The sequence below is a fragment of the Oreochromis aureus genome, linkage group 18 (genome assembly GCF_013358895.1).
Source record: "Oreochromis aureus strain Israel breed Guangdong linkage group 18, ZZ_aureus, whole genome shotgun sequence".
Classification (NCBI taxonomy): Eukaryota; Metazoa; Chordata; class Actinopteri; order Cichliformes; family Cichlidae; genus Oreochromis; species Oreochromis aureus.
Window position 1 is genome coordinate 19,435,238 of NC_052959.1, and position 25,246 is coordinate 19,460,483.

General features: G+C 39.9%; 1 protein-coding gene and 1 long non-coding RNA gene across 2 annotated transcripts; both read right to left on the bottom strand.

Annotated features, from left to right (window-relative positions):
* Positions 1-1,406: 1,406 nt before the first annotated feature.
* Positions 1,407-23,396, bottom strand: abhd3 (abhydrolase domain containing 3, phospholipase). The gene is made up of 9 exons (XM_031734751.2): positions 23,118-23,396; positions 20,559-20,722; positions 18,681-18,863; positions 17,377-17,422; positions 14,681-14,793; positions 14,080-14,253; positions 3,698-3,746; positions 3,445-3,610; positions 1,407-3,301 (listed from the first exon to the last, which is right to left on the bottom strand). The coding sequence occupies exons 1-9, from the start codon at positions 23,277-23,279 to the stop codon at positions 3,120-3,122; spliced, it is 1,239 nt and encodes a 412-aa protein (XP_031590611.2). The 5' UTR covers positions 23,280-23,396; the 3' UTR covers positions 1,407-3,119.
* On the bottom strand, positions 10,460-11,747 carry LOC120434166. The gene is made up of 3 exons (XR_005608962.1): positions 11,682-11,747; positions 10,935-11,084; positions 10,460-10,582 (listed from the first exon to the last, which is right to left on the bottom strand). It is a non-coding gene; the product is annotated as an uncharacterized LOC120434166 (long non-coding RNA).
* Positions 23,397-25,246: the final 1,850 nt, after the last annotated feature.

Sequence of the window (25,246 nt, forward strand, 5' to 3'; positions counted from 1 at the left end):
TTTCACTGATGCTAACTCATACATGGTAGCCAGCCCCTTGATCATTGTTGGCAAAAGAAAACAAAAAATGACTGAAAACCAGGCTTTGCATCTAGTAAAGCAACATCTAACACTTTCAGACAGTCACCGTGTGCATTATTTCATTCACATCCACGGAACATTTGAAGAAAGAAAACCTTGTGAAATTTACATACTCTCATTTGCTCTGTTCAACCTTTGGGATGCACTTTCATTTTTCTCATGAAATGAAGTGCTTTGCATTAAGGAATTTTTCAACTTACATAGTGCAATTTTACATTCCTCGTCATTGATGAATTTGTCTCCATGTTGTAAAACTATTTGGTGCATGAATGGAAGAATGAGTCAAAATAAAAGTGCATGCAGGAGACATACAGACAGGAACAATTCAAAATATGCTTGTTCGATTTAGCAGTGTGGGATAGATAAGGAGGTTGACACCACTCCACTCTCGGTCTGCTACATATGAAGCTGCAGCCAGAGGCCGGTTACTTGATTGGCATAAAGAATGAAAGAAGGGGGAAACTAGCTCAGCTTGGTTATCCCTGTAAAAGCTCTAAAACAGGTTGATTTAGGTAGATTTTTCCTTTTGTTTCGTTTTTTTTATTAAAATGGCAGCCTCAACTAGCGGACTGACAAATATACATTGCTGTGAGGCCAAGGGCTATTATAAAGGAGCATTGAGGACCATGTGTCTTTAAAGTGACTGGTCTGTCTGAAACAGGGATTATACTTTTTAGATCTGCAAGTCCGCTCAGGTGCCAGTGACGTAAATTTCGTGATCAGATGGTTAGCGGGTCTCTGTGGATGTCCGTGTGTCTGCCTATTCTTTTTGCAGACAGTTTACATGATAATGAACTAACAGATCATAACCTAGGTTTTAAGCATTGATTATACTCTTTCACAGAGATGGACATTGATGGACAGCTCAAGACCCAATAGCTGCGTAGTTTTTTCTGTTACACTTCTCTGAAGTCTGTTTTATGCCCACTGCCTGGGATACATGGGTAGCTGGTCCATTGTTAATTAAATTTTTCACAGACGACTCCGTGCAGTCACAAAAACAGGCAGGTACGTGGATGCCCAAACAGATGTTCGCACTCACTGATGACAAAGAAATACAGTGGACTTGGACCAAATAGATCAGCAATTAAGATCTTAGAAGGACTTTGTGCTAGTGGAGCTTTTCGTTACGCCAGTGGGCACATCCTATCGTGAGATACCTCAGAGAACCAGGGTTACACGGGTAACCAAACACATTAAAGTCACTCATGAGACTAGGAAATATACTGCTTTCCAGCTGAAGAGTTGGAAATCCCAACTTTGATGTCACACTTTTCAATTAGAACTCTATACGAGCTGGAATTTATTTTATTTTTTTTGGGGGGTTAGCTAAATTACTTAATAACTCAAAAATTATGACTTACGTATCTTGCAATTAAGAATTTCTGAGAAGTAAGTCAAAATTATGAACTACGTAGCCTAAAATTTTGAAATAACCCAAAATGCAATGTATTCCTTATACTACTACTATTACTATTACTACTGGAACGGTCAACTTGGAACGGTCAACTCGGGAGTGACATCACTCCTACCTCTGACAACTTCAGAGGTAAAAGAAACAAAGCTTTAGTCCAGGCACTACATTATCTGTCTGTGTGTGGTAAAGGTAAGTACTTATTATTTCTGGACAGATTTTAGGCATACCTATATTTTAAGAGTTATTTTTGACCGTCTGATGTAGCAAAATGTCAACTATGCAACAAAAAAACATATAAATAAATAAGATAAAAACCAATTACATTTGCACTTTTTTGCTTTAAAATGTGTAACGTATACTGTTACAACTATGCAGCGCGCTCAAACTCCTGCATTTGAGGACTTACATTTCTTTATGACTGCTTTCTGATTATTTATTATCAGCAACAAAAATTATGCCAAAATATAAGAACTTTGCAATTTCATGTTTAATTTGTGGGTACTCCGCTCCCATGACAATTCTTCTCCTGGCAAAGAGAGGGAAGTATCCTTTAGTCACATTACACTAGAATGCAGAGAAAAAGCATTTTCCCTCTTCCTGATTTGTTCATTTTTTTTGCACATTTGTTAAATTACATTACTTACATGATTCAGATCATCACACAGATTTTCATGTATTTACTCTGGTTGTCTTTGTTAAATATTAAAATTTATTTTGGTGATCTGAAGTATGAAAAATATGAAAAAAAACCCTAAGAACTCAGGAAGAGGGAAAATACTTTTTCACAGCACTGCATTTTATTTAGAGCTTCAGAGTCGCTGCTTTCCTCTGCTTCCAATCTTTATGCTTCCAATCTTTAAGCTATTCATTTCATGATAGCAGCATCATATTTAAAAGAAAGTGAATTCAAGCTTCACAACTCAAAAGACAAAAATATGAAACTATTACTTTAGAAGAAAATAAATGACTGTGTGGACGTGTCATAAACTTAGGAAAACTCAAACTCGAGGAGAATAACTGAGAAAGTACAAAGAAGGGAAAGAAGTTAAGGAAAATTAAGTTAAGGAAATAAAAAAAATCCCTGAGGGCTAAAATCCTACAGATATCTTAATGATAAAAGCAATAGAGGATGCTTCATAAACAAAAATAATTGGAATCTCATGTACAGTACTGATGATTGCACACGGTAATCACATAATTCTTTAGCTAGCTAATGCACAAATGGGCACAGACTCAGCATTTCAGCTGTGACATGAACAGCTTTGCTTGCAGGACTACAGACTTTTAACTGTATGGAATAAATAAATTAATGTTGAGTGCAACCCAAATGCTGCATTCAATAAAATATGCCCTTTAAAATGAGAAAGAATGAGGATTTTTTTTTGCTTGTGGCAGCAAAAACAGGACGGACTTATGGAGGGCAAGGATAGAAGAAGTCATCGGAAGAAAGAAAAACTGCAGAACTGGTCTGGTAGAGAGGAAAAGGTGGATGTAATGCAGAAAGGGCTGAATAAGGTATAAAAAACAAGAATGGGATAAAAATAGAAGAAATAAAGGACAGAATGTATCAAGAAGAGATAATAAAAACGTAAAACCAGAACACATCAGTTAGATTTTCTTATCAGGAGAGGTCTTTGAGTCGGTTGCCTTGCTCAATGACCGCCTTTGCAAACTGCTTGAAGACTCGGTCCATATAAGTGCTCTGACGTGGCCACAGGCCCTCCAGGAAACCAATATGGCCGCCGTGATGGGTAATGAGCATAGCCAGGTTAGGGTTCTGTTTCACTGCCTCCACTGGAATGGCTGTAAACAAAACACAGAATTCACTTTTTGTTTTTTGTTTAATCTCTGTGCAATGTCTTTACATGACATGCCAGAATGTTATCATTAGTTTACGTAGTTGAAGTATTTTCACCCATGAACTGGACTTGGGACTGGAGACTCACCGTGAGATGGAGAAAAGACATCGTCAGCAGCGTTGAGACATAACATTGGCACCTGCACAGATTTGAGCCTGTGGACAGGACTGGCATCGCGGTAGTAGTCGTCATTGGTAGGATAACCGAACATTATGGATGTGAACCTCTCATCAAACTCTCGGATGGTCCTTGCCTGTGGGAATGCGGTAAAACGATTTATTTGGTCTACTTTATTTAATGAAATTGGCATGGCTTAACGCCACTGAAAATAATCCCCTACCTTCATGACATGATCAATGTCGTAACATTTTTCGAGCACTGGTCTGTGCCTGCAGGTGAGATTAAAAAAAAAAAAAACAGGTCACTAACTGCTGTTAGGTTAAATGACTTGCATTTGAAAATATTCACCAAAAACGCTGACAAGGTTGTAACAACATAATAGACTACCCAGGAAAAGAAAAGATAAATTCAAAAGAAGATCTGTTCTTCATCCAGCTTTTTTCAATAAAACATCAACATCAATATGAGAACATTCCTCCTGCTAATGAAATTCAGCCCCTCGTACATGGCCTTCATTTCCTCTCAGCATGATCCCAGTTTCAGATGTGGAAAAGTTGTCATCACTATTTGTCTCAAATAGCAATATTCTAAAGAACACAACTGGCTTGATGATAAGCTAATATCAGTCATATTTATTTAAAATTAGCATGAACTGATATTCTCATTCGCATCAAGAGAAGTAAAAAACGTGGGGGTGGTAGAGGCTGCGAAAAATGGGCCGTTTTAGCCTGTTGCTAGGCAGCTTCAATTCAACTTTTGTGGATCTAAATGAGTTGTTGATGTCATAAGGTGCTGTAGGTACATAAAGGCAAAAAAACCAGGTCATTTTAGTGCGTTGTTATGTGGGTTGCCTGGCAACATAATTGCGTAAAATATATCATACACAATACAACTTTTGGGGTTATAAACGAGATGTTACTGTCACGGAATAAAAATAGTATGATGCTTTTGTTAAATGTTAATTGCATAAATGCTAGAAAAAAATTGCGGTTGCTAAGCAACATGAAGATGCCATTTGTGGATGTCGTTTGTGTATTATATAAGAATATTTTTATCCATCTATTAATTCTGGACTGTGGCTTTTTGAACGTTTGGCATCGAATTCATTAGCTGTTCATAATGTTGAATATTGATCTCTAGCATTTTTGGAGCCTTTAGTTCTTGTTATAATTTATTTTTCCAGTTTCATTTGTTTCCTCAGTGTTTCCCGTCTTCTCCTCTTGTGTCAATTCTATGGGCTCAAAATGTGGTCATAAATATTTTGTACTTGTAAATCAGGATTTGTATGTGTAAAAAGAATTTGTGTGTGTGTAAAAAAGATTTGTATGTGTAAAAAAGATTTGTGTGTGTGTAAAAAAGATTTGTATGTGTAAAAAGAATTTGTGCGTGCGTAAAAAAGATTTGTATGTGTAAAAAAGATTTGTGTGTAAAAAAGATTTGTATGTGTAAAAAAGATTTGTGCGTGCGTAAAAAAGATTTGTATGTGTAAAAAGAATTTGTGCGTGCGTAAAAAAGATTTGTATGTGTAAAAAAGATTTGTGTGTGTGTAAAAAAGATTTGTAAAAAACCCCTGCAAGTCACAAGTATGAATTTTGACCCTATTTTTCTTCCTTTCATCTGATTGGTCAATGTCATGTCAATCACAAATGTAACAATCCAATCAGAGAACAGATGGGTTTGGCTGTCGGAGGGGCGCTTTTTTTGAACTGCAGGTCTTTGAAGGGAATAAATGCCCTTTTACATGCCAACCCAGCGTTTTCCTTCATCACCACGAAGGAAAACAGTCTGTGGTCGTCCGAGTTTGGTGATTTTTGTGTCACAAGTCTACTGTTTAATACAGCGCTGCGGACCGCGGGGGGGGGGGCAGTGTTTTGGAAATGACAGTCTTCATTACAAAGCTTTCTTCGTTATGAATTAGCATACATGTTTTTATTGAACATTTGAAGAACTAGCAAAAAAAACAGAAACTCTTGTAGAGGACATAAAGTCAGAGATAGAAACGACAAGGAGCAGGTGCATCTAGTACAGGTAGAGCTGCTGCAAAAACCCACAGAGCTCAGCAGCCAGCGCAACAAATTCTGGATCCTTTGCTTTTAGTTAGCAGTTAGCATTAGCAGCACATCCTGCGTCCGATGCGAAAGGACCTTTATGCTGCGCACTGTGACTCACAGCAATGGTCCCGGGTCAGCCCTGACTTTGTGTTAAACTAATCCTAAAGTAATAATGGTATTTCTAACCACTGACATACCACAACTTTATCCTTTCAACAGCTGCGGACCTAGCTGCTATCGGATATTTATATAGAGATCCTCCAGCTTCAAACTGCGGCCGTTTATCACAAGAGCATCTGGCTGCAGCCACTGTGGAGCTCCACAGTAACCGGATACACGTGACCTCCACACTAACCGGAAACACGTGACCTCCACAGTAACCGGAAACACGTAACTTCAGTTAAATCGACTTTGACAGCGAAAACTAAATTGCTATTTTGTTACTATTGATGCTGCTGAGAAATAAAAATGGTTTCAAGTGGGTTTTTTTTTTTAACACTCTGGGTTTGTTCAAAAAAAATTCACCATCCCCTAAATTGTTCGTGGCCAAAAGTGCTATAACGCGGCGCACCTTCCGCGACACTCGCTGTTTCACTGATTTTTTTTTTTTTTACAGTACATCGTGTTGTGCGTTCTGATGCCATTGTCAATCAATCTAGTCCAGTGTCTCCTGTACAGTAGCGGCCCCTAATAGGCCCACGGACCGGTACCGGTCCGTGAGTCCTTTGGTACCGTTCCGCGAGAGTAGAGGCTCCGGTGTGAAATGTATGGTTGTAGTTGTGTGTCTTATTTTGAAAGAACTATTTACGCGTTACCATAGCGACCAGAGAGCATTAAGAAGCAGAGAGGAGGATGTCACTGTCATTGTTGTTGGCGCACAGCTCAAGTCACGTTTATTATTATATTTACAAAATACCACAGTTTCTTTTTTATTCTTTTGTTGTATTTATCCGCGACACCTTAAAGGTCGTTCCCTGAAAATATTGTCTGACATTAAAGTGGTCCGTGGTGCAAAAAAGGTTGGGGACTGCTGCTGTACAGTACAGAATGCGTTTAGCTTGTCGAATTTACATAAATCTTCAATCGCTAGCAGTGTAACTCTGAAGTGTTGTACTGTATGTTTGTAGGTTTTCTCCCAAACAAACACAACAATGCCGACGATACGTTTTGCACCGCCAAAGGCACCTTTTGGTTTCATTCCATAATACTGGACTTATGTTTCTACGAAGGTTTGAACTCTAAGAGTGTTTAAACAAAAGAGAACATTGTGAAAATATTCATGCCTGTCTGAGAAAAGTGTATAAAGCATGTGGTGAGGGGTTTTACAGTCTTAACATCTATAATTGTAAAAAATAAAGTTGGCTACTTCAGGGATTTCACCTACCGCGGGTTATTTTTAGAACGTAACACCAGCGATAAACGAGGGACCACTGTATTATTAATAGTAGAGTCTGGGACATTTAATTGATTAACATCAACACTGATTATTATGCACTGTTATTTTTGTTCAAGGAGAGCAAAAAATATAAAACTTTCTCTCAGTTTGTTCGTTGCCAAAAATGGCCACTTTTTGTGTATGTTCACAAAATGCTATAAAATGTATATTTCTTAAAACATTTATCTACTTTTACCGACGTGACTCTTTAAAAATCCTTTTCATCAAAATCAAAATTGTATTTAAATTTTTTACTCTTTATAGCCAGTTAGGTTATATATTACCATCAGTGTTGGGTAAGTTACTTTAAATTAGTAACTTAGTTACATTACTAGTTACTTCTCTAAAAAAGTAACTCAGTTACTTCAAGTTACTCGTTACTTTCAGAGTAACTAGTTACTAGGGAAAGTAACTTTGGTTTTACTCAGAATTCTCTTGTTAATGTGTTGCTTCCGTAACTGGATACCCAGCCAGATTGCCAGTCTTCTAGCTTGCTTACTTGCCACAAGTGCACTGTGCCACCTACCAATAGAAAGAAAAAAATAATGCGCACATTTCCACGAGAGAAATCCCACGCCTGGACCGTCGTTGACCGCCGCCATGATTCTAGCCTGCTTTTACATCCAACACAAAAACTGCAGTCGTGGTGCTTTTGATTGTACTCAGAACTTGGAAATTCTGCCTTCTGAATAGGAAGATGTAGGTAACACCAGACTGCAGATGAGCTGCATCCAGGGCTGGACTGGGACAAAACAATCGTCCCGGGCATTTTGACTAGAGACCGGCCCGCCATTATAGGAAAAATCATAAAGCCTTTGAATGAAAACAAACACTGTTGTGACAGTGATGTACACTGTTCTGATGGTATATATGTATCAATCTATCAATCGTTTGTTGTAAGACTCAGATAATTATTTTTTAAAAGCGAGACATTTTAAATGAGAATAATAAAGAAAAGTATTTCCTTGTGCCCCCTTTTTTCCTGTTAATGCCCTACCTGGCCCCTGGCAACACTTTGCTAGACCCGCCCCTGCACAGTTACCAGCTGTCAGCTACTTAGAAAAGGATCCTGGTGTTATTTGTCTCTCAGAAACAGTTCATAACTTCCTTCAACTCATTCATGTCACCTAAAAAGGTAAACCTATTTCTCCATCACCTGTTCAGCTCTGATGATTCAGTAAGGACATCTCCTGGTTTCATCTTCATGTTTCCCTCTCACCAGATAACCAAACCGATATCATGACCAGCAGCTTTACAGCTGTGGCTCCAGCAAACATCAGCTGATACTAGAAATTAATATTAAATAAATTCTAACAACAGCTGATCAAGCTTAAATGTGCTGCTGTTGTTTAACGCGACATCCGCTGGTTTCCTCTTTCTGGCGCAAAGTGGGCGATAAATAAACAAGAGAGAAAAGCCGATCAGCTGATCATTGATCAGTTTCGTGATTGAAGTAGAAACGGAGAGAGAGAATGAGAGAAGAAGAGGCAGCTGTGCAGCTTCAGCTTTGTGTCTTTTTCATTGTAGCTGAAGTCCGGGACAAACTGTGTTCCTTTTCACCTCAGTACGAAACGCGTAATATTTTCTCTGAATACCAGACGATTCTGTTTTTTAGGGGACGGTTGGCAACTCTAATAATTAACTGTATGAAGAAAATAAAGTTCAACATCAGTAACATAGCACCCACCCAGCTGTATAGAAACTCCGTCATGCTAGCTAGCACGCAGTACGAAAATGTCAGCATACCGAAAATAAACTCCACCTAAACTTGGTTTATATCTGACTCCGATAGACTGCAGGTCATAACTTCTTACCTGAAGTTCAGTTCACCTGACACGCGGACCGGCGGCCGCTTCGGGTGTCTCCTCTTGCCTCCCTTTTCCTTCATCCACCTGCTGGCCTCCACCACTTGCTAATGTTATTGAATCTGTGGAAGCTCCGCGATATCCACCACACGAAGTAACGAGTAACGAGCCTATCTAAATCCCAGTAACGAGTAACGCGTTCCTGGTTTTGGCATAATAACTAGTTACCGTGCTCGTTACCACAATAATAACGTAGTTACTGTAACGCGTTACTTAATAACGCGTTAGTCCCAACACTGATTACCATTAACTTTTCAGATAAAACGGTGATAAAGTCCTAACGTTTTCATGAAACTTCCTCCCCCCCCCCCATCTGAGCATCGGGGAAAAGGCTGTCTTGCAATTGTTGAGGTCACTAGTGTGTGCCCCATTTCTTCCAGGATCACTCTCTTTGTAGGTTTTAGTGGACTCCTAGTACTGTGAAGTGGTTTCATGGTACAAAAGCATTGTATTCCAAGATCTGGGAGATTGTAGAAACGAGCAGTGATGCCCTTCCTACCATCTTTCCAGAAAAATAAGTGATCTGGAAGCTGTTAGGCTTACTTACAGCAGCAGCACTTTCTGCACCTGCATAAACTCCCGGACACATTTACCTACAGTGTTTGTTGCTGTATGTGCTGCAGCTGCCGCTTTGAATTTTTTTTATTAATATATATTTTGTTAATATTTTGGCTATGGTGTCTTGTTATGAAATGTACAAGAGTAAAAGTGTTTTTAGCATGTGCTTCAAAGCTAGTGACTGGGAAACTCAAATCTCAATAGCCAGTATCAACAGAAATTCACTGCAGCCTGTGTAATATTTGATGCGTCATAATTTATTTCAGTTTATCTTGCAAATACATATTTGCATTGCAATGTCAATGCACAAACACACACAAGTATTAGATCCTTAAGATCAAACCTGTGTCATTCTTTTGATCCACTGCAGTGTGGTAGTCAAAAAGAAGAAGTGAAGTGGCCACAAATGGCCAGGATAGAGATCAGAGGGTTAATGCGTAAAATGTATAAAAATATTATTGATTACAGGGTAATATATTAATGTTAATATCAACAATAAGCTTTTACTCTGAAGTTACAAGTATAAACAATGCTGTTGCATTTACACTTAATTTTTTACTATAAGTATGGACATGGAAACAAGTGGATATTTAATAACACGTTTAAGTGGAATTCTGTACACTGAAAAACAAACAACACATAAAAAACACAAATACGGCCAGTGCCTTCATCTGTCCATTAAATGTCAAATATCGCATTGACCCATAGTCCCTGCTCATCAGCACAAGCTTTTAAAAAGAGCTCCATGTCCTCTGCAAACTGAAAACAAAGAGGAAGAAGTCCCTCTACACAAAAACACTGCAGATGACAGGCCAGGCAAACATTTATTGATCTGTTTGAATGCCTCCTCATCATGTGAGCCTTGAAGTTTTTTTTCAAGAAGACTAAGACCACAGTGAGGGCGTTTCATTTTCAAGGACTTTCCACAAGCCACAGTTTCATTTAGCACAGAGGGTAGAGCACATGAATGTTCTACCGAAGATTCAGAAAATGGTTTAGATACTGGAGACAAGACATCGAGAGGGGAGATGTGGCTCCACGGAGAGTGCAGCAGGGAGAGAGGGGGCTCCTCGGAGAGTGCAGCGAAGAGCAGTCCTGAATGCTGACATGACAATAATTGCCTTGCCATATCCCCACGCTGTATGACTGTCATGTTACAGACAGGGCAGTGAAAGTGCACCGGCATATCATTTTGTCTGTAAGAGAGAAAAAAAAACAAAAAAACAAAAAACAACATGTAATTTAAATGCAGTTGTATAGAATGCAATCAGTTTATCTAACAATCGGATTGTACATATTAACAAAAATATCCAAGCCATCCTCAATAATGAAAGCAAAATGGTATGGATCACAAGAGCTGTCAGGAAATGTGGTGAACAGGAAAAAAAAATATTTAATGAAAACACACTTTTTTTTCTCTTGCTGATGAATGCACTGAACTGTACAATGTGAAAAGCAACTTTTAAGTCAACAAAGAGACTGCAGAAGTGCTGAAAAGAAGAGCATATTTATAACTTTAACTATGAGGTATATTTAATACCAACATACCTTTGAAAGGCAAAGCATTTTTAATGTGTCCATTTATATGCTCCTGACAATAGGGCTGAAAGTGGGGCACAGAGGGCAGTGAAACAGCCAACACGTGGTGCATTACTGCAATTCTGGCTTGGAGGCAGAACTCCAAATTGATATGAGCATCTAAAACAGAGAGAAAAACAGATAAACACCATATACACATTTAAGTTCAGGTTTTAGCAGAAATAACACGTTACAGTTAGCATGTAAGAGATTTGGGAGAAAATTCTTTACAAAAACATAATTTACAAAACACTTTTATTTGTGACATACGTATATATTGACATATAACAGACAATTTAACAAAGGCTAACTAATATCTGGGCAATAAAAAGCAGAACAGAATGGAATAGAGAATATTAGTATTTATACATATATAAACCTCTTTGTGACAAACTTTACAATGTTTTTGCAGGTGGAATGAGAGACATGAATAAAGTGCAATATGCAGTAAATTGAACAATGTGCATTGATGTTACAGATAGTGAAAAGTAGTTCAATAACAAGCAAAAAATAAATACGTTTGAAACTGACCACTAAATGCTAACCAGAGGTGTCAAAAGTACACACACTCCTTACTAAAGTTTAGATAGTTCGGAGGTATGACCGATGTTGTAACGCTAACAAAGTGCCAACGTAATTAGTGTAAGCAAACTAGCTGATTCCTAAAATTATATTATTATTAACTGCAAATTTATACATGAAAGACTCTGTCCCAACCTTTACGATCCACTTGCAAGATTTCCGCAGTCGATGATCCACGCAGGACCGTATTTCTGCCTACTGTGGAGGTCACGTGTTTCCGGTTACTGTGGAGGTCACGTGTTTCCGGTTACTGTGGAGGTCACGTGTTTCCGGTTACTGTGGAGGTCACGTGTTTCCGGTTACTGTGGAGGTCACGTGTTTCCGGCTACTGTGGAGGTCACGTGTTTCCGGTTACTGTGGAGCTCCACAGTGGCTGCAGCCAGACCCTTCGCGTTTATCAATGCCCAAGTACGCGAGTACGTACTCGCGTTCTCGGTGAGTATGTACTCGCTGAGAACGCACGGGAGTACGTACCCGCCGAGAACGCGAGCACGGACTCGCGATTTGTTCAATTGGAACACCTGCGTGCGTGATGATGTCACAGGTCCGGAGTTTTACTGCCGCCCCTCCTAATTTAACTGTGAGTAAGATGTTATGAAGCTTAACTTTAATCACAACCAAACCGGTTTACTCAGGAACAAATAAAACACTGAAATAAACCAAACATTAACATTTAGAAGTGATCTAAGTGACTTATATATCATTTTTAACCTCAGTAGTGAAACCTCTATTAATAAAAATAGTGTACATGTACATACGTGTACATACCTTAATAAAAACAAGCAGGTGAGATGTTAGAACGCTTTTATTTCTATTCTAGTGGACACTCAATACTATAGACAGCTGCTGGGGTTTCTTTAACCTGAGTAGTGAGAAGACCGCGAGCGGGGGGGGGGGTTGAAAACGATGTGCCGGGAGTCCGCTGTTGAGTTTTGGACGGTGCATTCTGGGATATATAGCTGTCCCAAGTCCACACCGATGCATGCTCGATAAAAGCGGGCGGATCGAGAACACATCCGGGACTTTTTCGCGTTCTCGGCTTGATGCGTGCCAATTGGAACAGTACTTGGTCTCCGACTGATGACGTATCACGAGTACACGAGAACGCAAGTACGCACAAGTACGCATATTGATAAACGCCCCCTGTATTACCCTTCAAGGACCTGCAGTTCAAAAAAGTGCCCCTCCGACAGCCAAACCCATCTGTTCTCTGATTGAATTGTTACATTTGTGATTGACATGACATTGACCAATCAGATGACAGGAAGAAAAATAGGGTCAAAATTCGTACTTGTAACTTGCAGGGGGGGTTTTGGCTAAGTCCACACACAAATCTTTTTAACACATACAAATCTTTTTTACGCACGCACAAATTCTTTTTACACATACAAATCTTTTTTACACACACACAAATTCTTTTTACACATACAAATCCTGATTTACAAGTACAAAATATTTATGACCACATTTTGAGCCCATAGAATTCTTCTTCGTTTAGTTCAATCCCGTGTCTGCGTTTTCCTGTTTATTTGTTTCTCACTTCCTGTCTTATTTTGGGCGTCATTTCTCACTAGTGTTTTGCGTTTAGTTTGACTTCACCTCATGCCTCATTGTCTTTGATTATAATCACATGTGCCTCATGACCCTGCTGTGTCCACTTCTACTAATTACCCTCATGTGTAGAAATAGCACTGTCTTCCCCTCAGTGTCTATAATTCCACCCTTGCGTTGTCCCTGGCTATTAAATCAGTTATTAATCCTTTAGTTCGTTATTAGTCTGGTTTTCTGGATTTACAATCATCATCATCATCATCATCAATGCAATAAAGGTGCTCTTTGGGTTTACACTCGGCTATTTATCCATCCTGCATTTGACATATAGTTACACAGCAAATGACAGTGAGACAGTGAGGGGTACACAGTCTCGAGTACCCAAAGTGACACCGTGTAAAGGTGGTTCAGCCTTGACCTTTACCTTTGACCCTGTTGCTAGAAGGCAACAGTGCAAACCACTACATCATCATAATTATTATTTACTTAATTATGATTAAGCATTTATTGATTTCCGATTAGGTTTCTGATTAGGTTTATACCTTATTAAAAAATTTGATTTGTCATATTGTAATTTATCAAGCTGTCACTAGTCTTTGTATTTGAGCTATTTAGTTTAAGTTCCTTTATATTTTCTAACCGGACAAATAAAAAATATCTTCTTTTAACACAATAACTCAGGAAAAACTCAGTGATCTCTAATAAGAAAGATGATGAGGCAGCACTAGGTAAAGCACTATCATGCATATGTCATTGCTCATGTTAACACACAAGTAGGAATAAATGGTGGATATGTCGTCAGGCTTTGTTTAAATGTTTTGTTCATCACCTAACAAATAATAAACCATGAAAAAAACAACAACTTTTAAATGAGCAAACTAAACATAAATATTTGAAAGCCAGTTGTTCAAGCCTCTGTTTAGAATCTAGCACTGGCAGTGACTTAGTGGCTGTGTTAATCCCTGCTCTGGCCCTGGCTGACCTGTGCACAGAGGCTTGTAGGCAGCTGGTGAGGTAGGAGTTGAAGAGGAAACGGTCCAGGGGTTTTTCCAGTGAAGCGGTGCACTCAAATACATCCCAGCCCGCTGAGAAGACCACGACCCCTTTCAGACAGGTTTCCTGGCCCTTGCGCCCCAAGTAGTTTGCCAGCATCATCCTGAATATGGAGAGAGGGAGAGATGAAGGAACAGAGGGAAACTGAATGACCAATCCCCCAATTCAGAGGATTACCGTTGTGCAATAAAAAACACATTCTTTGGCAGAGTGCGCCGAACAACTGGAAAATAATAAAATAAAGCACTGACATGTCCCCATCACACAGTAAATGTTCAATATCTCACAGTTTACTAAAGCTGCATTGTGAAAAGTAGCTTTAATATTCATTCTGACATTTATTAGCAGTATTTGCAAGCTAGCTTGTAAAGAGTCTCCAAAAGTTGATTCTGTTCATCTGGACGTAGCGTTTTGTGGGAGAAACAACTCCCACAAAACGCTACGTCCAGATGAACAGAATCAACTTTTGGAGATTTACTTTCCTGGATGATTGAGAATGCATCAAGACTTGTAAAGAGTGGCTCCATTACCCGCCCATGGACACTCCTGCAGCCATTAGTGGAGCAGCTTCATAGGTCCTCTGGATGTGTTCAATAACAGTCTCCAGATCCTCTGTGTTGGCTGCACAGTAGGTCCTTGGGGTCTGGGTATGACAGCAACATAACACAGTCACTCCTGCCTTTCTGATTCTCTGTCTCTGTCAAAACCACGATGAAGATCCAACAAAAGTGAAAACTGGAAACTTAGTATAGTAAAAAGCTAGATGACATTACAGTTTGTTAGTTTGCTGTTTCTTCTAAAGCATTTTTATGGAGGCAGGCTGACAGTCCACAGACATACTGAAGTTCAAACTGCATCAGAATGTAGGAGAAAGGTGACTTAAATGAATGTGACGTGGTTGTTGGTGCCAGAAAGGCTGGTTTAAGTATTTCAAAAGTTTCTGATCTGCTGGGATTTCCCCACACTGCCATCTCCAGGGTTTACAAAGAATGGCCATCAAAAGAGAAAACATCCAATGAGCTGCAATTCTCTGGGTGAAAATGTTTGTCCAGAGGCCAGACTGCTTTAAACTGACATTTAGGCAACAGCAACTCAAATAACAAGGCATGCAGAACACTATCTCTGAACACACATGTTAAACCTTAAAGCAGATGGGCTACAGCAGCAACAGAAGACCACACTGAGTATCACTCCTTCTCAGATAAGAACTAGAAAGAGAGGTTCCCATTGGGACCACCAAAACTGGGCAACAGAAGATTGGAAAAGCGTTGCCTGGTCTGATCTATTGATATTAGGGATATTTTCTTGGCACACTTTGGGCCCCTTAGTAACAACTGAGCATTGTTTAAATGCCAATCGACCAGAGTATTGTTGCTGACGATGTACATCCCATTATGACCACAGTGTACCCATCTTCTGATGGCTGGTTCCAGCAGGATAACGCACCATGTCACAGAGTTCTCCATATTCAAATGTCCTCAAAAGTCAGTATCAATCCAATAAAGAACCAAAGATGTGTAGTAAATAAATCTGCAGCACCTGGGTGATGCTACCACGACAGCATGGACCAAAATCTCCAAGGAATGTTTCCAGCACCTTATTGAATCTATGCCACGCAGAATCAAGGTAGCTCTAAAGGCAAAGGGTAGTCCAATTCAGTAATAGCATGGTGTACATAATGAAGTATCCAGTGAGTGAACTCTGTTGCAACCTTCAAAGTCATTTGCTCAGTAGACCGCGAGAATCTCCTCTCTATAAAGTCATGAAAAATGGATTCACATTTACCTGTTCAAGCTGTGTATATACATAAAAAATGTTTTAGCAGGCCAGCACAGGATAACCTATTTTTCTGACACTCTCCTCCATGTTATTATTGTTTATTTGGCCATTTCTGACTGTGATAAGAATGCTGTTCTGTGTATGTGGGGGTGACATTTTATTCGACTTGAAACAGTGTTATCACTCAGAGGAGGCTACTTAACATTTAAAACAAGCCTGCTCTAACTTGAAGGAGCCTATTTAACAAGTCCAGTTTCTCAGCTCTCCAAGGCTGCTCATTAGGATTCAAGAAGAAGCTCAGGCAAACTACATTCCGGCTTTTCTGTTCTCTTATGCTTCCTTTAATAGTTCTGGACAAGAGCAGAACTTTGATAGGCCACCAGATTTTACTATGCTTATTTTTTTAATTGAATATATAACAAAACAACAAATTAATAATGTGTCAGGGGAACAGACTTAACAGAGTGAACATATTCAGTGCAAAGCAACTCCACAGGAGAGTGTAATGTAATAGGTTTTTTCTCAAGGTCTGGAAATAGGGCTATAGCACTTAGGGATAATCTTTGTAGCAGTGTGCATCTTTCACACAGTGGGCCATTTGGAAAAACTGGCCTGGTTGAACAATGGAGGATATTCACACTTACTGGACACAGAGAAAATGCTCAGAGAAGCATACAAATGCTAAAGCATTTGCACTGAATATAGCACCATTTTCTCCACTGAAACGAGGGAGAAAACTGCCCCAACGACCTGGTACGGTGCCAGGATTACAGGGTCCAACTCAAATATAATGACAGCTGAACCAACTGAGTTCTGGATGTAAACCCCAATCAAACACAGTGACACTGGATCCTTTGCTCTTGTGTCATATCTGAAGCTTTGATAGAAGAAGAGACACAGATCAACTGCTTTATTATTTTGATTTTGTGCACTCTCTCCAGGTGATAAAACACCACTTTGACTAAAATCTCCATGCGATGGTGATAGTAAATATAGCAGGTAGTAGAAGGTATCTCTATTCTGAAGCAGAGACATGCAGAGAGTGCAGAGAGTGGAGCCATTAAATGCAATGTGCATGGAATACAATATCCAAGTTTGAGCTAATTTGTATTAGCTCAATATACCCGAGTGCAAGAGGAGAGATTAAGCCAGGTGTCGGGACAGCACGTGTTTGGCGAGCTCATATTTCTGTGGCTCGGCATTAAAATACAGTATCTGTCTGTAACTTAATCCCTGCTGTGCAGCAACATTGTCTGTTCGGTGTCCGCTCGGGCTCCCTGTGGGCTCTGCGACACGTGTGCAACAGAAGAAAAAGAGCAACTCTACAGGGAGGCCAGCTGTCCTAAACAGTCGTGTCTGTCGCTGTGAACATGGACAGGGCTCACGGACAAAAAAAGAAGAAAAAAAAAAGAATGAAATCTTTGACAAGTGTCGGAACAGATCTTACCAGTAGTGTTTCACCAGAAACTCCTCTGTTGTTGAAAACCACGCATCTGAAATCCACAAAACATATACAATTTTAATAATCACTGTCAAATTTAATGGGCAGCAGGTAAATGTTACATTTTGAATATATTAGATTGAGTTTGTGGAGAATGTAGTGCTGTTTCTTGACATTTTATACATAATATTTGGATTTATTACTATAAAAACTAACTGCATGCTGCAAAGTAATTGTAATATAAGGAGATCTGAACTGATTAGTGCATTAAACAACCACTGACTAGCTCTTTTACTCAGCTTTCCAGAAGAAAATCCAAAGTTTGCCGATAAAACATCCTCAAATGTGCCTTCGATTGGTGTAAACTAACCAACTTCAGATTTCGAACTGGCTAAATAGCTAGTAAATGGCTTATTTTTTACATTTCCTGCCAATTTCAGGGTTTTACAGTTAATCAAAAGCCCATAAAAGCTCACGTCCAAATGAAAGGAACAGCCCAGATTCCTTTAAACAAACAGTTCTTACATAAAAGAAATGAACTGTGTATACGATGAAGTGCGCAGGGAGGCACAGCTGTGTGAAGGAACTGTGTTTGTACTGCAAAGCAAAGGCATCAGCATCTCGCCAGTCATCTATTATCTGCTGGAGTCAGACCTGCTGTTTTTATAATCGGCATAACTCAGCGGCGGCAGCAGCAGCAGGGCAGAGCTGTACAGGGTGCTGGGCGAGAGGAGGGGGGAGAAGGAGGTGGTGGTGGAGTGCTTAAACACACGCTGCAGCATACACTCGGAGGCTGGTCCGGGCTAAGCTGCAAAGCTTGTACCCGGATAAGCTGTAATTAATTAAGCTACACAGACAGGGGAGAGGGGTGGAAGATGCTGAGTTTGCCGGCTCTCTTCCCATGCCTTCCCGAATCTGTGTGAAAGAATGAGTGCAGAGAGAACATAGAAAGGGCCTATTGGAGATGAAGGAAAGTGGAGGGGGAAAAAAAAAAGTGCCTCCCTCTGCAACTCTTCAAGCTCAGGCTACATTTGGCTATTTACAAAAGCAGCTCTCGACACGGAGCTTAGCTGCCCACTTTATTTGTGATTTCACCTCAAATAACCCCAAGCCCCTGTCACTCATGGACCCATTATATAAAGGTATAAAAAATCTTGCAAAAGCACTACAGAACTGGATGCAGATTTTACTTTGCAATCATGAAAGCCCGTGAAAGGTCTTTTACTTTATTTGGATAGCAAATTAGAACATAAAGCAGAGAAATTGTCAGTTCTTTGAGTCAGCCAGGCTATTCAGCCAAGACCACCCACCTATAGCCCAGATCCCGGCTCTGTTGGACCATGTGTAAGATGTAGGACTCTCGGCTGGTGCCGGTCAGACCGGGAAGGAGGAGGACTGTGGGCCTGGTGGCAGGGTCGGGATGAGAAAGGCTGTCATCATTGTCGAACCAATCCAAAGAGATCTGCCCTCCATCTGCTGCTTTAATGAGCTCACTGCAGAGACGAGCAGGACACGCAAGTCAGCAACACGGGTCTTCCTGACAATGATCACTCTGTGCGCCTGTATATATCGTCTTCTTCGTTTCATCCATTGTATATACACAGTATATATACAATCAGACACAAATATGGGACAACACTGGCAGAAAATAGTGTGAAATTTGAATTAAAAAGCATATCTGCTAATGAAATAGCCATAAAAACAGTGGAAATAGTCCACTTCTTTTCTCTTCACAATTAATACTTTTAAGTAATGTGATTACTTCATTGCATCTGTCACACGCGCTGCTAAAGTGGGGATTGGATATGTGAGCACAACGCTCACTGACAGCTGCCTCATTTCCCTTGTCAGCGGACTCTGCAACACACAGCAAGTTCAAATAAAGAGGAGGGCATTGCACCAGTGGGTCCTTATAGCTAATCAATTTCGTGGATGCACAACCCGTGCATGGAAGATGATGTAATTCAGTCTTGGTGCATTTTAAAACCTGCTCTGCACACACAAACGCACACACAGCCGCTGAGCCCAACTTGGACGTCCGGCGGTTAACAGAGACAGCGTGAAATTACAGAACGGCCATGAAATATGCACCTGAGGCGAGACTTTAAAGTCAAGAAAGGCCAATTCGGAGAAACCAGCACAGTCCGTGGTGCTAATCCCCCGCTATGACAACAAGCTGAGTGGAATTTCACCCAGACAGCCTACGCTACATAGGACATCTTTCACGCTGTCCGTCCTTGGGTCAACCTTGTATAACTTCATTATAGGAGGAGTGTCCTGCTGTCCTCAGAGGCCATGTGATAATAACTTGAGTGAATGCAACCATCAGTCTTTCTAGGTTTGATGCGGTAGCACAGACCTCCACTAGCATCTATACACCCAGGGGCATTATGGGAGCATTTTTCTCCTTGACAAAGATCACTGTGAAAAGCAGAGGCAGTGTCAAAGTCCTGGCAGATTAACGGTGTACAGTTCTTAATTCTTTACTGTTTCCCTTGAATTAAAAGTCATATTTAAACAAAATCAGCCGTGGTTTTATGTAAGGAATTAAGAAAACAAGGAAAAAGAATATTAAAGATTGTATTTTTGTCTTTTACTCTAATGTCTAGTACATGGTACAGACACCTAAACATAAGGACATCACATCAGTTGTACAGTTTACAGTTATAAACACACACACTTGGGCAGCCTGTTTGTACGTGAAAAATCAGGGTCTTTTTTTTCCCCAAGTGAAAACAAATAAATAAATAAGTCATACATGTGTTATAATTAAAACCAAATCTGTCTTCACTCATTCTAATCTCTTATCTTGAGATGCGTGGGGGGTAGGGAATGCAGTGCCAATTAATCTTCAGCAGAATGAACATTATCAAGGAGCAGGCCTGGCGGACCAAGCCAGCACAGTGACACAAAGGATCTCTTTCTCCTCTAGGCTTTAGAGATTGGCAAAGAACAAGAGGGGGATTTGTTTCCAGTTGTGGCACTTGAAAGAACAACCAACAGCAAATTCTCAGTGAGCAAGTTTGATAAAGCCAAGCACAGTCAGCAGCAAAATACTCAAAATGTTTTCCCTGACATTTAGTAATGCTGGAATCTCTTGTGAAACAAAACTGATTCAAAGGAGAAATAAAATATAAGCTTAGAGGATGAAAATGACAACTGGCACATCAGTCACAGCGGGGACTTACTTTCTGTAGATGACCCCCGGTTTGGCTGTGACGAAAGGTCTCAGCAGAGTCTGGATGCGGCTCTCCCAACACCAAAAGGTGGGGTAGTAGGTCTCTGACACTACTGGACATTGCTCCCTCAGAAAATGGTAGAACTTCTTACCTCCAGAGATCAGCTGTGGCTTCTGCAAAACAGACGTGAATGTAGGATGGCACAGGTTAAAATCACATAAGAGACTTCGTCTCCCTACAGGACTCATTTAAAGTGCTGTTATTTAGTCTAACAATAGATCCGTTGCTGTAATAATAAATCTACTGTCACATGTGGTAAAGTTAAATCTAAATATATTCATTATCATCAAATCAATCTTATACAGACCAATACAGATCTAACTGTGACAGAGTTTGCTTGATGAGTGCATAAACCTACAGTTATCTGCATGATTAATGTGCACAACCATGTTCTAGCAGGCTGCTTACTTTGCATTAAGTCACGGGTGTCAAACTCATCGGCCACACATGCCCCAATATGATCTCAAGTGAGCTGGCCCAGTTAAACAACTGCATAATAACCGACCTCTTAATGTAAAGAAATAAACACGCACGCACAAAAAAAAATTAGCATTCCCTGACTGAGGGTATGCAAGTGGCTCCCGAAGGTCGAGGGTACTCTCCACGGCAACACAGGCCTAGAGACCAGTCACTGACCCCCTGGCAACCACCTGTCACTAGGGAAAATAGCTATAGGTATTTCTTTTGTAGCTGGTATATTGCTGAGGTTGTAGTTTGAATGGAAGTGGCAGACTTATCTGCAAACACTGGCCAGCTAGTCTCCAAGCTGTAGTGAAACGGTGAAAAGTGTGGCGCAAACCAGAAACAGATCCTGTTTGCCTTCAGTGCAAAAGCAGAGAGCCACAACTTCTACTTTGAAGGCGAACATCCCCCATTTCCAGGTTGTACTGCAAAACAAATATTTGCAGACAAACGTGGAAAATGCAACCATTTCAATCTGCTAAAGGTTTTCCCCTGCCGAGAGCCAGCAACCTCCAGGATCCACTGAAAAATAGCACCTGGTGGTTGTATCACATCGCTTATGGTGGGGAAGTCAGTTTAAAGCAATTTAAGCAACAGGCTTTATTACAGTTCCATTACATATTGTTGGGAATTGCATTACCAAGCTTAGAAAGATTTATAGGGACTGTGTGGGGAGAAAAGCAAATAACATTGTGAGTGATGAGACCTCTTCCTTTAAACTACCACCATCTCCACAGCACTATTATCCCCCCACCCCCCCACCCCCTTTTCACAAAAATTAGGTCTAAACTATCTTTTATGTCTGAAGCCATCAAACCTCTGAACATAAGCAACACATAGGTTGCCCAATTGGTGTGGCCAAAATCATCTCTAAGCTGAAAGTAGAGTGAAAGTGTGTGTATATTGTTTGCTTTATGTTGATGTGATTGGTTTTTATGTGTTGTTTACAAAGGTTAATCTAGGTAATTAAATCCAAACAAAAAAACTAAAACTAGATGTGAAAAAACTGACTAAAGTAAAATAAAATTATAAAGGCAATATCTTTAGTTTCAGTGTTTGTTAGTTTGGCAAAAATAAATAAATAATCAAAACTGAAACTTTATTGAGACTTTGCTACTCACAAGACTGTGAGTCACAAAAACTTATTAAAAGTTACAGAACTACAATATTTCTGGTGTATTCAAAGGTCAAGTGACTTCTGCTACAAGCAGAAATAAATAAATGCAAATTAAAAATAAAATAAACAATAAATAACAATGATTTTTGGAACAAGAAAAAACTACAGTATTTTAATCTTTATTTATACTAAACAACTTTAGCTCTACCAACACATAAACATCCATACATTTTTCATTCCTGTGTAGTACGGTGAAGAAGAAAGTGAAAAAACAAAAAGAAAAACTTCCACCCTTCCAGTGGACCGGACTTGAACCTTTGGCGGGCCGGTTCTGGCCCCCGTGCCTCATGTTTGACATCACCGCTTTAAGAGATTCTGACTGGCAATTTCACAGATCAGCGTTTATTTTAACCACATTTATACATTCAAACCCTAAAGTCACAGACAAAAAGCTTCTTTTTATTCATTTGGTGAACGCTATTCGTCTCCATCCTTTACAAATGAACGGCGGCAGCGCAGCGGGCGTTACATAACACCTTCTACCGGCATTTCTAGCTTACAGTAAAAGCTAGCCTAGCTTCCCTAATGCCGACATCTAACTGCAGTCCTTTTCTCGTTACATACGTGCTAAACTTTGATATGGATAACACCCATTTTGAGTCTATATACGGATTACTGTTTGCTCCATCGCCTGACATCCGACCTACACGTGCTGCTTTGCGACGTTATCCCTCCAGTTAAACTGATGCCAGCTAACAGACACCTCCATCAGCACCTACGCCGAGTACCCTCACTAGCCCCTGGCAGTTAAGATGCTCCGCCTCGCGAAAAAGCACACACCGCACACGGGGATTTATGTGACATATACAAGCCGTATACCGTGAAGACTCCCCTCAAAAGGCACAGACCCTTAAGTTAATGTCAATTACCTTCGCTACTGAGATCAAATAGTAGCAGGTGTACGCCGCGCTGAAGCCCAACACCAGAGACAGACCCACTCCCGAACCGAACAGCCCAACTTTCACTTGGTTCTCCAGATAATGCGACAGGTCCCGAGTCAAAATGTTGAAATTGAAGTCCAGCGAGATCATTGCAAGGTCCCTGGTGTTTCAGGTACTGCGAGGACAGCGGCCAGCTCTGGTGATACGCGGCTGTGTGTGCCTGCGAGCCCACAGTGAAGGAGACAGTCAAGGGGACCCGATGAGGGCAGAGATATATAGGTATCAGCGACAGGTGGCGCTCTTTGACCGGCTATGCAGAACAGGGAACTCAGAATCATCCCTGCGCCCCCTGCAGTCCACAGACCCGCAGTGCAGCACAGGGACTGGAAAGCTGACGGTTCAGCCAAAAACTAAAGCGAAACTAAAGCTGGCGAGTTAAATCAATAAAAAGGTGTTTGGAAAAACAGCAGCAACATCACTGTGCACATTGAGCTCCAGAAAATATACTTACTGCAGTGGTAGTACCGGGTGAAATTAATTTACTTACCAAGCAAAACAGGCAAATGCCCCAGCGGGTACACACCTCCATGGGGACCAGTGGAGGTGTTTACCTTGTGGAAATTTGTATAGTTTAATTTAATTGGAGGGGCCTTATGGCAACTCTGTTTTCCAATCTATTCCCACAGACAGGCAACCTGAGCTAAAAAGCTTCAATACATTATTATTATTATTATTATCAGTTTTTCACAAGTCCAAAAACAGGGAATCACTGGGCTTAAAGAGCATTTTTGATCCAAGGGCCATACAGTGCGTTAAAATCATTCAGTATATTGAATATGTAGTATATTCAGCTGGATTGGAAATCAGTGTAATCTAATCTGATTGGTTTTTTAATTGAAAGCCGTTGTGGAAGGCTTTGCTCCTGGGACCCAAGACAGCGATCATTTAAAGAATTTTTCTTTCATTTGCAGTGTAAATAAAAAGGAACAAAATCTCCAGTACAAACAAATGTTAGATCACCATTAACAAAGCTAGTGCGCTAATAACCTGAGAGAAGTCTTTCGCATAAAGTAGAACATATTCATATGAGAATTAGTCCTTTCAATTTTTAAACAGACAATTAAAAAAAATCATCTAATCTCACATTTTTAAATGTAATCTGGGGTGATTAAAGTTTAATACATAATTTTGTATACAAGGAAAACATAAGATGATGAATACAGTTTCACCTATAAGGCTGAAACTGCTTACACTGAATATGGACGTTACCTTAAATATGTTCTAGTGTAGGTAAATGTAGTTCATCAGAACATTTTTTTATTTGTGAGCTCAGCTTTCATTCAGTAATTCTTCAGTATCCTATTAATATATTTGGTATTTGACTGTACAGATAGAAAAATTCTAAAAATCCTAATAAATAAATGGACAATCAATATGTGTCTTGATAACTACAGTATACATTATTACTCACTTGAAACAATTCAAAAAGGTGGCCTCTGACTTACACATTCGTGACTTACACCTTTTTTGTGTGTTAGATCCCATTTCATTCTACATTCGTGTCAATTCATATGGCTGCAAAAAGCCCACCAAAAATCAAAAAATCCAAGAGAAAATAAAAAACTGGACTAAAAATCAATGGTAACCGACCTAATAATGCGATAAATCCAAATTAAATAAAGTTTTTGGTTCAAATCCCTCTCAATATGTACAGACAAGGTCGGCAGAGCCATATGTAAAAACGGTGGAGGCAATGTCATGGTTTGGGAGTGCATTTCAGTCAGTGGTGTTGGGGCTCTTGAAATTATGAACACAAAAATGTTGCATTTCTGAGCCTTTGTAGTCTTTTTGTTATCAAATGTATTTCTGTTTGTTATTAGACTAGATTAGATTGTGATTATCCTTTGTTTTTATTTCCTTCAATCATTTGTGACTACATGTCTGTGAAAATGTACACTTAATGTTTAATTTAGTATTCTGCTTTTGCTTATCTGTCAATGTACTATGTAAACTCTGTTTCTTAAGGTGCTATATAAATAACGCAGCAGCAACAACAACAACAATAATAATAATAATAATAGTGATAATAATTTGAAAAGATCAGAAGGAGGTTCCGT